Source organism: Chiloscyllium plagiosum, unplaced genomic scaffold (assembly GCF_037043375.1).
Source record: "Chiloscyllium plagiosum isolate Xiang-an unplaced genomic scaffold, Cpla_swu_hap1 HiC_scaffold_11, whole genome shotgun sequence".
NCBI classification, from domain to species: domain Eukaryota; kingdom Metazoa; phylum Chordata; class Chondrichthyes; order Orectolobiformes; family Hemiscylliidae; genus Chiloscyllium; species Chiloscyllium plagiosum.
In genome coordinates, this window is record NW_028270149.1 from 67,576,386 (window position 1) to 67,589,874 (window position 13,489).

The 13,489-nt window shown below is 44.6% G+C and overlaps 1 protein-coding gene across 5 annotated transcripts in view; it reads left to right on the forward strand.

Moving 5' to 3' along the window:
* Positions 1–13,489, forward strand: part of diaph2 (diaphanous-related formin 2) — a 753,551-nt gene that overhangs the window by 63,077 nt on the left and 676,985 nt on the right. For 4 of the 5 annotated variants that reach the window (XM_087992147.1, XM_087992148.1, XM_087992151.1 and 1 more), the window contains exon 2: positions 8,335–8,367. The exons of the other annotated variant lie outside the window; for it this stretch is intronic. In XM_087992147.1, coding sequence (XP_087848273.1) covers positions 8,335–8,367 — 33 coding nt within the window. The remainder of the gene's footprint in view (positions 1–8,334; positions 8,368–13,489) is intronic. 5 annotated transcript variants of the gene reach the window in all.

Here is a 13,489-nt window from a genome sequence, read left to right on the forward strand (position 1 = left end):
GAATATTTTGAAAAATATCTTGATGTTGAGAGGGACTTGGGTGTGTGCTCATATAAGGAACATGAAACATTAACACACATGTACAGAAAACAGAGACAAATTGTATGTTTCACTTTCTTGGAAAGTGTCTGGGTACAAGAATAAGCAAGTCTTGCAAGAATTGTACCACACCTGATGTACTGTGCACAGTTTTCATCTCCATATCAGAGGAAGAATATATTTGCGTTGGAGGAAAGTACAATGAAGTTTACATGGAAGGTTGCTGGCTTGAGTTTTCCAATAGTGGGTTGAAAAATATTGGTCTTGTATATAAGAAGAGATGGTCTTGATGAAGCTTACTGGTTTCTAAGGCAGCTTGACAAGGTAGATGCTGAGAGAATGTCCTCAGCTAGGGTTAGGATTGTAGGAATACAGTCTTGAATTAAGGTCCTGATTTGAGGAGTAATATCTTCACTTACAGGATTGTAACTCTTTGGAATTTCTCCTTTTTGTACATGGATAGTCCATTGTCTAAGATATTTAAACTTGAGATGGATATTTGGCTCCTCAAGGAATTTAAGGAGATCAAGCAGAAATAGAATTGAAGTACAAAATCAGCTACGGGTTATGGTTTCTGTTTGGAGGGCAGTACTGTCTACCCCTTGAATCTACTCCTTGTGTAATTTTTAAAACTCATTTTTTAGCTTCCCCTCATGAAATATCTTTGACTTACCTGATATTCAGGACACAAGAACTACTACCAATTGATGCAAAAGTCTACATTTCTTTTGACACTCCTTTCTGTTTCAGTCCTTAGTTCTGCACTTTTGAAACAACACATTGATTATTCTTGTGGTAATTGGACATTAAGTTATTGATGTCTTTGTTTGTTTTATGATTGTTTTAAGGATCTCAAAAAGATCTGCATTGAAGGATAATTAACTTGGAAACATTTTAATTTGTTGTGGAAGAGCCTGTGTTAACCTTATCACTTGGAGGATCATATAAAAATTCAAATGTAGAATGACATGATCTCGTCTTGAGTGGGAACAACACTTTTTGTTTGAGAGCTTGAGCATTGCCGAGGTCAGTCAAAAGCATGAGGATCATGGAATGGTTGCAGTATACGAATTGCTTCTGTGCTGGATCACTAAAGGGGCAATTCATCTCGTATTATTCCATTGCAATTTGCTGAGGAATGGTGGATGTTTCGTGTCAGTCTTGAAATAAACTTCTTCCTTTGTAGCCTATGATACAATGGATTTTATGTAATTCTTCAACTTGTGATGACAGCTCCATATGAAGAAGGATTCCTTGTCATTATTGTTGCACACCAGTTATTCTGTGCTTGGGACATTCATCTTGTGCAAACTCATACATGCCAACTATTTGAAATAACTTGCTTGTCTGCCATTGTATTAAACCATGAAGAAATCCAAATAACACCATTTGTAAAAAAATGAACCATAGTTTTTCAAGGTCAAAACAAAAGCAAACCAGGCATAAAGTTTTATATCTGGAGGGATAAATTTGGAAAATGGACAAGTTATGCTAAACCTTAATTTCAATTTTGGTTTACTAAGTTGTGAAGGTTATGGTGTGTGTGTGTTTCGATTACAAATATGATACGAGGGATGCTTGAGTTTGCCATATCAAGAAAAAGTTGACAAGCTAATCTTTTTACGCAATGGAACACTGAGGGATATCAAATAGTAGTCTTCAAAATTGTCAAAGTCTTCAATAAAGTGGATACAGAAGTTATATATTGTGGCAAGAGTTCAGCAACAGCTGGATTATTGAGTACAGTTTGGTTGCCACAGTTTAGGGATGATGTGATTGCATTCTAGCAGGTAGAAAGATTCACCAAGGTATTGCTTGGACTGGAAAGAGTTTGATTTGTGGTGATGTGTTTGAGGTGTACAAGATTGTCGGGGAATAGTGGGTAGGCAGAAATATCTTCCCTTAACAAAGGTCAATAACCAGGTTTTAAAATCATAAGCAGAAGATTTGACCACATTTTTTTTCACTTGAGTTGTGGGTGTCTGCCAGAAAGATGGTAAAGGTGAGAACCGTCAAGAAAATCAAAAATTATTTAAATGAACATTCGAAATGCCATAGCATACAAAGTTGGAAAATTGGGTTAGATTAGGTGGATATTTTGGAACTCGTGTGTAAGCGATAGAATGAAGGGCCTCCACCAGTGCTGTAAAAACTCTGACTCTGAGGCCATCAATTTTGAGATGATTACAAAACAATGACTGCAGATGATGGAAACCAGATTCTGGATTAGTGGTGCTGGAAGAGCACAGCAGTTCAGGCAGCATCCGAGGAGCTGTAAAATCAACGTTTCGGGCAAATGCCCTTCAGGAATAAAGGTAGAGAGCCTGAAGGGTGGAGAGATAAGCTAGAGGAGGGTGGGGTTAGGGAGAAAATAGCATAGAGTACAATAGGTGAGTGGGGGAGGGGATGAAGTTGATAGGTCAGGGAGGAGGGTGGAGTGGACAGGTGGAAAAGAAGATAGGCAGGTAGGACAAGTCATGGGGACAGTGCTGAGCTGGAAGTTTGGAACTAGGATGAGGTGGGGGAAGGGGAAATAAGGAAGCTGTTGAAGTCCACATTGATGCCCTGGGGTTGAAGTGTTCCGAGGCGGAAGATGAGGCGTTCTTCCTCCAGACGTCTGGTAGTGAGGGAGCGGCGGTGAAGGAGGCCCAGGACCTCCATGTCCTCGGCAGAATGGGAGGGGGAGTTGAAATGTTGGGCCACAGGGTGGTGTGGTTGATTGGTGCGGGTGTCCCGGAGATGTTCCCTAAAGCGTTCTGCGAGGAGGCGTCCAGTCTCCCCAATGTAGAGGAGACCACTTTGGGAGCAACGGATACAATAAATGATATTGGTGGATGTGCAGGTAAAACTTTGGATGTGGAAGGCTCCTTTAGGGCCTTGGATGGAGGTGAGGGAGGAGGTGTGGGCACAAGTTTTGCAATTCCTGCGGTGGCAGGGGAAGGTGCCAGGATGGGAGGGTGGGTTGTAGGGGGGGCGTGGACCTGACCAGGTAGTCAGGGAGTTAACGGTCTTTGCGGAAGGCGGAAAGGGGTGGGGAGGGAAATATATCCCTGGTGGTGGGGTCTTTTTGGAGTAGGTGGAAATGTCGGTGGATGATTTGGTTTATACGAAGATTGGTAGGGTGGAAGGTGAGCACCAGGGGCATTCTGTCCTTGTTACGGTTGGAGGGGTGGGGTCTGAGGGCCGAGGCGTGGGATGTGGCTGAGATGCGTTGGAGGGCATCTTTAACCACATGAGAAGGGAAATTGCGGTCTCTAAAGAAGGAGGCCATCTGGTGTGTTCTGTGGTGGAACTGGTCCTCCTGGGAGCAGATACGGCGGAGGTGGAGGAATTGGGAATACGAGATGGCATTTTTGCAAGAGGTAGGGTGGGAAGAGGTGTAATCCAGGTAGCTGTGGGAGTCGGTGGGTTTGTAAAAAATGTGTCAAGTCGGTCGTCATTAATGGAGATGGAGAGGTCCAGGAAGGGGAGGGAGGTGTCAGAGATGGTCCAGGTAAATTTAAGGTCAGGGTGGAACGTGTTGGTGAAGTTGATGAATTGCTCGACCTCGTCGTGGGAGCATGAGATGGCGCCAATGCAGTCATCAATGTAGCGGAGGAAGAGGTGGAGAGTGGTGCTGGTGTAATTACGGAAGATCGACTGTTTTACGTAGCCAACAAAGAAACAGGCATAGCTGGGGCCCATACGTGTGCCCGTGGCTACCCCTTTGGTCTGGAGGAAGTGGGAGGATTCGAAGGAGAAATTATTAAGGGTGAGGACCAGTTCGGCCAAACGAATGAGAGTTTCGGTGGAAGGGTACTGTTGGGGACGTCGGGAGAGGAAAAAACAGAGGGCTTGGAGGCCCTGGTCATGGTGGATGGAGGTGTAGAGGATTGGATATCCATGGTGAAGATGAGGTGTTGGGGGCCGGGAAAATGGAAGTCTTGGAGGAAGTGGAGGGTGTGGGTGGTGTCTCAAATGTATGTGTAGAGTTCCTGGACGAGGGGGGATAGGACAGTGTCGAGGTAGGTAGAAATGAGTTCAGTGGGGCAGGAGCATGCTGAGACAATGGGTTGGCCAGGGTGGTCAGGCTTGTGGATCTTGGGAAGGAGGTAGCACCAGGCAGTGCGGGGTTCCCGGACTATGAGGTTAGAAGCTGTGGGTGGGAGATCTTCTGAGGTGATGAGGTTCTGTATGGTCTGGGAGATGATGGTTTGGTGATGGGGGGGGGTGGGGTCATGGTCGAGGGGGCGGTAGGAAGAGGTATCCTCGAGTTGGTGTTTGGCTTCAGCGGTGTAAACGTCAGTGTGCCAGACTACCACTGTGCCCCCTTTATCTGCTGGCTTGATGGTGAGGTCGGGATTGGATCAGAGGGATTAGAGGGCTGCACGTTGTGAGAATGAGAGGTTGGAGTGGGGGAGGGAGGGAGACAGGTTGAGGCAGTTAATGTCCCAGCGGCAGTTGGAAATGAAGAGGTTGAGGGCAGGTAATAGGCCAGCACGGGGTGTCCAGGTGAATGCAGTGTGTTGGAGGTGGGCGAAGGGGTCCTTGGAAGGTGGGCAGGAATCCTGATTGGGAAAGTAAGCTCGGAGGCGGCGGAAGAAGTGTTCGACGTTGCAGCGTGTATTAAATTCATTGATGCGTGGACGAAGGGGGATGAAGGCGAGTCCTTTGCTGAGGACTGATCGTTCGTTCCTCAGTGAGGGGGAGGTCTGGAGGGATGGTGAAAACTCAGCAGGGCTGGGAACTGGGAGTCGGGGTGGAGCCGGTAACTGCAGTGGGTGTGATGGTGGGGGGAAATGGGGGTGGAGTCATGAGCAGGGGTAGTGTTCCCCTCGGGGCTCTGGGGGCTGGGAATGGTGACGGGGGATCTGTGGGGGGGCGGGTCAGCAGAATGCAGGTGTGGGCGGAAGTGGTGGCAGACACGGCAGTAGGGGTGGCGGAAGTCACTGAGCGTGTGACAGCGATGATGTGAGGGGCGGAAATGATGTCACGTGTGATGCATGAGGAATTGAGGGGCGGAAGTGGCTGTGGGAGCGGCCATGAAGGGGGCAGAAGTGACATCATCAATCAGCGTGGGGGTGGCAGCTGTACCAACCACATGGCTAATGGCGTCTGAACAGTTCTAGAGGCCGAGGTAATCTTCTGGAATGTTTCACACGTGACATCATTTCCACCCCCACCAACACCACTCACCTGCATTCTACTGACACGCCCCCCCCCAACAGATTCCACTGTCACCATTCCTGGCCCCCAGAACCCTGAGGGGAACATCTCCGGGACAGCCGCACCAATCAACCACACTGCCTTGTGGCCCAACATTTCAACTCCCCCTCCCTCTCTGCCGAGGACATGGAGGTCCTGGGCCTCCTTCACCGCCGCTTTCTCACTACCAGACGTCTGGAGGAAGTACGCCTCATCTTCCGCCTCGGAACACTTCAACCCCAGGGCATCAATGTGGACTTCAACAGTTTCCCTATTTTCCCCTTCCCCCACCTCACCCTAGTTCCAAACTTCCTGCTCAGCACTGTCCCCATGACTTGTCCTACCTGCCTATCTTCTTTTCCACCTATCCACTCTACCTTCCTCCATGACCTATCACCTTCATCCCCTCCCCCACTCACCTATTGTACTCTATGCTACTTTCTCCCCACCCCCACCCTCCTCTAGCTTATCTCTCCACCCTTCAGACTCTCTGCCTTTATTCCTGAGGAGCGGGAAGTAGTCTCCACTGCATCTCCTCCACTTCCTGCTTCTCCGCCCTTGAGACCTGCCCCTCCAATCGCCACCAGGACAGAACCCCACTGGTCCTCACCTACAGCCCCACCAACCTCCATATACATCGTATCATCCATCGTCACTTCCGCCACCTCCAAACAGACCCCACCACCAGGGATATATTTCCCTTCCCTATCAGCGTTCTGAAAAGACCACTCCCTCCGTGACTCCCTCGTCAGGTCCACACCCCCCACCAACCCAACCTCCATTCCCGGCACCTTCCCCTGCAACCACAAGAAATGCAAAACTTTCGCCCACACCTCCCCCCTTACTTCCCTCCAAGGCCCCAAGGGATCCTTCCATATCCACCACAAATTCACCTGCACCTCCACACACATCATTTGCTGCATCTGCTGCACCCGATGTGGCTTCCTCTATATTGGGGAGACAGGCCGCCTACTTGCGGAACGTTTCAGAGAACACCTCTGGGACACCCGGACCAACCAACCCAACCACCCCGTGGCTCAACACTTCAACTCCCCCTCCCACTCCACCAAAGACATGCAGATCCTTGGACTCCTCCATCGCCAGACCATAGCAACACGATGGCTGTAGGAAGAGCACCTCATCTTCCGCCTAGGAACCCTCCAACCACAAGGAATGAACTCCGATTTCTCCAGTTTCCTCCTTTTCCCCCCTCCCCACCTTGTCTCAATCCCAACCCTCGAACTCAGCACCACCTTCCTAACCTGCAATCTTTTTCCTGACCTCTCCGCCTCCACTCCCACTCTGACCTATCACCCTCACCTTTACCTCCTTCCACCTATCGCATTTCCAACGCCCCTCCCCCAAGTCCCTCCTCCCTACCTTTTATCTTAGCCTGCTGGGCACACTTTCCTCATTCCTGAAGAAGGGCTCATGCCCGAAACGTCGATTCTCCTGCTCCTTGGATGCTGCCTGACCTGCGCTTTTCCAGCAACAGTTACCCAAGGCATGTTTGAAGAGAATCTTCTAGATACATTTGAAGCACATTCGGCAAATATATGATAGAGAAAGGTAAAGATGGTCAGAAAAGATTCAGATAAAGAGGGTGGTGGGGGGGGGAGATTTGAGTGAACACCATCATGGACTAGTTTCATCTAATGATCTGTTTGCTGTGCATTGTATGTAATTGTATGTAGTTCAGTGTAAAATGTAAAAGCGATACTGTTGTCCTTGGTGTTTTTTAACCTGTATGAAGCGATGTAAGAAAGTGTTAAATTAAGTTAATTACTTTCTTTTCTGTGGAAATTGGTTTTGGTCAGTCTCAACTGAGTCAGAAACTGGTCTCTATACCTCCATTTAGGGATATGGTGAGAATATGTATAGGGTGTAAGTAGGCAGGGAAAGAGTTAATTTCTGAGTTTTGTGAAACAAGAGGTTCAGCTGAGCATGACTCCGATCAGATAAGAACTCACAGTTAACAATGGGGTGCTGCAGGGAAGGGTAATAGGTTAACAAGGTGGAAAAGTATTCATTATGTAGAGCCATTTAACAATATTGCAAGCATTTGATATGTGAGGTCAGTTTAACAAGGTGAAAAGTATTGATTATGTGATGCCAGTTATTCATTGTGTAAGAGCAGATGGCTTAATCATTATTATTGATACTTGTTGATTGTAATGGTCACTCAATCAGTATATAGAGGCAAAAGTGAGTACTGCAGATGCTGGAGGTCAGACTCAAGATTAGAGTAGTGTAGGTCAGGCAGCATCTGAGGAGCAGGAAGATTGACGTTTCAGGCAGAAGCCCTTCATCCTCATTCCTGATGCCCGAAACATTGCATTTTTTTTTTCCTGCACCTTAGATGCTGTCTGACTTGCAATCAATATGTATGCTGCCTTATCTGGATGCTCCTCCCTGTAAAATGACTACATACTTCATTGAGAAACTGCTGTTTCAGAGAAGACCATGAACTCGTGTCTCTGTGCACAGAGTTCTCGCTCCCTCCAGAGCCCAGAATAAAGATGGAGGAAGTAAAACTATACTGTCTCTGAGCGTTTTTCTTCGACTGAGGGGGGAAATGGAACGATGATGGAGAAGTGGTGGAAGAGTAAGAGGAAGACCTCCTAACTAAAAAAAAACTATTTGGTACAAAATTCTCAATGGGTGATCAGAGGTCATGTGGTGGATTTGATGAGCTGCTGATTTCCTTTTGGAGGTTGTAAAAAAAGATTATATGTTTGTGACTGACCATTTCACTTCATTAAATAGAAGCTAATAAGGTTTTTGTTCTTATTTATGTGTCACAAGGTAATGTCAGCAATGTCTATGTGCAATATCTAGATTGTTTGTGTGAAAAAAAAATGTTGGTTTAACTCTATGCCGAAAGATGTTTAAAATAATTGCAGTTCAGTTTTGGGAGTTCCAGGTGTCACGCAATAGAACTGAGTCTTAAGCCATAACCAACACCCATTTTTGATTTTGAATTTTCTAGGTCTGGACTTCGTAGACTCTACTCTTTTTAAGTATACTGGTTGACTACTTTAGAAGTGTGAAATGGTGATTGGGTATTTTGCAGCTGTAGGTGATGTTTTCTTTTTTTTCTGCCTTCTACAGAACCTTAACATAAAAACTTTGGCGGATGATGTGGTAAGCCTGTTCTGGAATCTATTCTTCACTGTATACCTAAAATCACTAAATTGTGCATGCTAAAAAAAACTGTAGTTTTTAACTTTCGTAGTATATGTGGAAATCATCATTATTTGTTCTCCTTCAAGAATAACCTGAGAACAATTAATGTGGTTCCTCAATTTTGCTTCTAGTTTCTAAAATCCACTTTGTTTGCTGAATCAAACTATTTACTGCCCAGTGGGATGGAACGTCAAAGTAGGACTTCTTTTTGGCGAAGTTTGTTTTATCTATGTCCTCTGCAAATAATGTCGAGAATAAACTTAGAGCTGCAAAGTACCTCAGTCTCAAACAAAAATGGACAATGAATCAGTTAAATGATTTGGGAAAATTGAATTCCACTGTCTGGGGTCTCAAAGAAAAAAAAGCAGATCCATCTCAACTTCTTTGATGTTTTTAATTTTATTTCCCCCCAAGGAATTTAACTAGAGATTATAATTAGTTCTTCTTCTAATCTGTGGCATGTTCATATTTACAATTCAATCTTCTATATAAAATACATTATTTTCTTTTCCAAGTATTAAAATTGAATTGCCATGTTGCAGAGATATCTTGGCTACTACTAAACTTTGAGTAAATTTAAAAAAAAAGGGAGTCCCTTACTGTGTTAACTTGGGAGTCCCTTACAGTTCTTGAAAACAATTGCAATATTAATGTGATCAATAAATTATGCAAGTTCTTTCATGTTCGTGATGATCCCACTTTGGAATATATTTCTAACATAATTTATAAAGTATTTGTCCCTGGTGACCATTATTTTATTAAACAGAATTTTGAGCCAATTAATCAAATTTAAGGCCATATAACTAACTGCAAAGTTGGATTTTAAGATTATTTCCTTCCAGATTGGATTGTTATATTAAGCATGACGCAAGCCTATTCCATTATGAATGATTGTCCTGATGTGTCTTTTGTGACTGAGAAGATATTTAGCTGAGTATAAACTTAATGGGCAGAAATATAATCATGGGCACTTCACCGAGATCATTCGTAAGCAGTTAAAAGTATCTTTATACATGATGACATTTTCCTAACTTTCTTAAACTCTGTATGTTCTAATTATGCATGCCAATCTAACAATGGGACACTTGAAACTAATGAATTATTGTATGTTTTATTGTCTTTACACAGCATTGATGCATTTTCTATAATTGCATGACTGTGATGACTTTGCTATTCAGATGGCCAAGACTTAACTATCTAAGGATCTTGCATTTCATTTTAGACACACTTTGAAGTGTACTTTTCTTTATCATTAGGTTTCCCAATGACCACCATTAAAAGAACATCGAAACAACCTACTGAGTACTAATAACTGTTTAGGACTGCTTAGTATTTGTCTTAACATGGCTTGCTTGAAAGGTCAAGTCTTTGCATTGCTTCAAACAGCAGACTTGAATTGAGGGACTTGTTGCAAAGGCAGAAAACTTCATTGTATGACAATGTGTATGGAAGCACTTGTGTTCTAACATATGGCTTCCTCAAGTTCGGCTTTTTAAGTTTTGTACTGTGTAAATAGCTTAGTCATACGTAATTTGAATAAAGCTGTCAAGATTAGTGCTGTGATGCCTACAGTTTAACCTGTAGTCAATTCACAATATAACAAATTGTTTGCATTTAAACAGTGCTAATCGTAATGACAATGTGTCCCCACTATTGTAACATGTAAAATGTGACAACAAATTTGAGTACAGGTCCCATGAACATGAATGTTATCATTTAGATAATCTGGTATGTTTGTATTAATTAAGGGATAGTGTTTAGGATTCAGAGTTTGTGCGAAGATTTGTAGCTCGGGTGCTCGTTGTTGTGGTTCTGTTCGCCGAGCTGGAAGTTTTTGTTGCAAACGTTTCGTCCCCTGGCTAGGCGACATCATCAGTGCTTGGGAGCCTCCTGCGAAGCGCTTCTTTGATGTTTCCTCCGGTGTTTATAGTGGTCTGTCCCTGCCGCTTCCGGTTGTCAGTTTCAGCTGTCCGCTGTAGTGGTTGGTTTATTGGGTCCAGATCGATGTGTTTGTTGATGGAATTTGTGGATGAATGCCATGCCTCTAGGAATTCCCTGGCTGTTCTCGGTCTGGCGTGCCCTATGATGGTACCATACATCAGGAGCATCTCGGAACTGACAGCCAGTCTACTGCGACCCCAAGGACTCATAACGGCACACAAACCAACAGCCACGCTCAGACAACAACTCACCAGAACGAAGGATCCGATACCCAACATGAGCAAAACTAATGTAGTATGCAAAATATAATGCAAGGACTGCCCAAAAGACTATATAGGACAAACAGGAAGACAGCTAACAATCTGCATACATGAACATCAACTAGCCACGAAACGACACGACCAGCTATCCTTAGTAGCCACACACGCAGACAACAAGCAACATGAATTTGACTGGGACAACACTACTATCATAGGGCAAGCCAGATAGAGAACAGCCAGGGAATTCCTAGAAGCATGGCATTCATCCACAAAATCCATCAACAAACACATCGACCTGGACCCAATATACCAACCACTACAGCGGACAGCTGAAACTGACAACCGGAAGCGGCAGGGACAGACCACTATAAACACCGGAGGAAACATCAAAGAAGCGCTTCGCAGGAGGCTCCCAAGCACTGATGATGTCGCCTAGCCAGGGGACGAAACGTTTGCAACAAAAACTTCCAGCTCGGCGAACAGAACCACAACAGTGTTTAGGATGCTAGGTATAATTCCTCTGCTGGTTAAGATGGAGCAAGGGATCTTTCTGTCTCTATTTCAGGTAGATGGTGCCTTTTTAATACCTTAATCAAAATAAAACTCAAAGTGCAGCAAGCCCTGAGTGCATCATTGAAATGTCAACCCGAATGGTTGCACTTAAGTCCTGGGATGTGATTTGAATCTACAACATTGTTGCTTAGAAATGTGATTGCTACCTTATGCATTATACCTGACAAAGCAGGGAATTCTTTACTGAAAACAAAAATGCTGGAGATCACAGTGGGTTAGGCAGCATCCATAAAGAGAAAGCAAGCTATTGTTTCAAGTTGCAATGACTCTTCATCAGGGCTGAAGTGAAGTGTGGAGGGGGCAGTACTTATGCAGTGGTGGGGTGGGGCTGATGGTGTTGGAGTACTGGGGGAGAAAGGATTTTGGTAGTTCAGATTACAGATAGTTCTTCTATCATGCGATGGTTGTGTTCTTGTGCAATCCTGATTATAGAAAAATCGCACTTCAGAAATAGTGCTTAAAGTGCTGGCGATGTAATCACGTTACAGTCAACACATATTTTAAAAGTTCGGGTGTTAGAAACAGTATTGCCAGTTTGTCAGTTGTGTTGCGGTGAATTTGTGTTAATGAAATGTGTGTTACAGCAGGACGACAGATATGTGATTGAAATGTGAGAACGGAAAACAAATAGTCTGTCTAAATTCCAGACTGGAAAGAACAGACAGTTTCACTGGTGTCAGGAAAGGGGAGCGAGGACATGGTGACAGAATGTAACAGACAAAACTAAAAGAAAAGGAAGGAATGGGTTCGCCATCTGAAGGTGGCATACTCTGTATTGAGCCCAGAAGGTTGTAAAGTGCATAATTTGACGATGAGATGTTGCTCCCCTTGTTTTCGCTGTGATTCACTGGAGCTGTATTAAAATGACTGGCTACGGGCATGTGCACGGACCAGAGATGTTCTGCAAAGCAGTCACCAAATCTGCGTTTGGTTTCTCCAATGAAGAGTAGGTCTTATTGCGTGAAGCGAATATAATGTACAAGATTGGAGTAGGTACAAGTGAAATGCTGCTTCATCTGGAAAGACTGCTTAGGCCCTTGGATGGTGATCAGGGAGTAGGTGAACGGGCAGGTGTTAAACCTTCTGTGGTTACATTGGTGGTTGAGGAATGGACAGGATGTCCAGGAGGGAATGATCCCTGCGGAATGCAAACTGGGAGTGAGGGGCAGATGTGTTTGAATGTGACCTTCTGCTGGAGTCGTCTGAAATGGCAGAGGATGATCCTTTTGAATATTGGAAGTTGGTGGGATGAGAAATGAGATCAAGGAGGTCCTGATCACGTAGTGAGTGATGGGAAAGCAAGGGCAGAAGCATGGGTGATAGTTGAGGGTCCTGTCAACTGCAGTGGACAGGAAACCATGGTTATAGAGGAAGGAAACCATGTCAGCAGCTTTGTTTTGGAAGGTAGCATCATCTGAACAGATAAGATGTAGGTAAAGGAACTGAGAGAATGAAACAGAATCTTGCAGGGCATGGGGTGGGAATAGCTGTAGTGAAGGCCAGCTGTGAGAGTCTGTGACATTGTAGTGGATGACAGCGGACAGATTATCCCTTGAAATGGAGACAGGTCAAGGAACGGAAAGGAAATGTCAGGAATGGATGATGTGAAAGTTAGAGGGGTGGGATTTAGAGGCAACATGAACAAATTTGTCAAGGTACAGTTGGCGCCAGAACAGTCATTGACGTACTAAAGAAAGAGTTATGGGAGGGAGCCACTGTCGGACTTGAACAAGGATGTTCCCCCATAAAGAGGCAGGCATAACTGGGACCTATGCAGGTGCCCATAGCCATGCCTTTGACTTGGCAGAAGTGAGATGAATTAAAGGAGAAATTGTTCAGTGAAAGAACAAGTTCATCCAAATGGAGGGGAGTGATGGTGGATGGGGATTATTCAGGCTCTTGTTCATGGAAGAAGCCAAGAACTCCCAGACCATCTTGGTGGGGAATGGAAGTATAAAGAGTTTGGACATCTGTAGTAAAGAGGAGACAGTTCGGGCTAAGGGACCGCACAATGTCAGAGTGGCAGAGGGTATTAGGGGAATCGCATTTGTATGTGGGCAGGGTCTGGACTGGTGGAGAGAGGATGGAGTGAAGATAGGAGGAAATTAGCTCAGTGGGGCAGCAACAGCCTGATCTATCATTCTTTGTTTGGTTTGATTTTGTTGATCTTCTCTTCAGTGAAAAGGAAGCTTTTCTGGAACAAGGACAAAAACAATATTTTACAACAAACTCTCACTGCATGTTTTTTAACTAAACTTCGATTTTCAAGATGTTCTGTGTATCTAAACTGCCTATTAAGTTGAAAA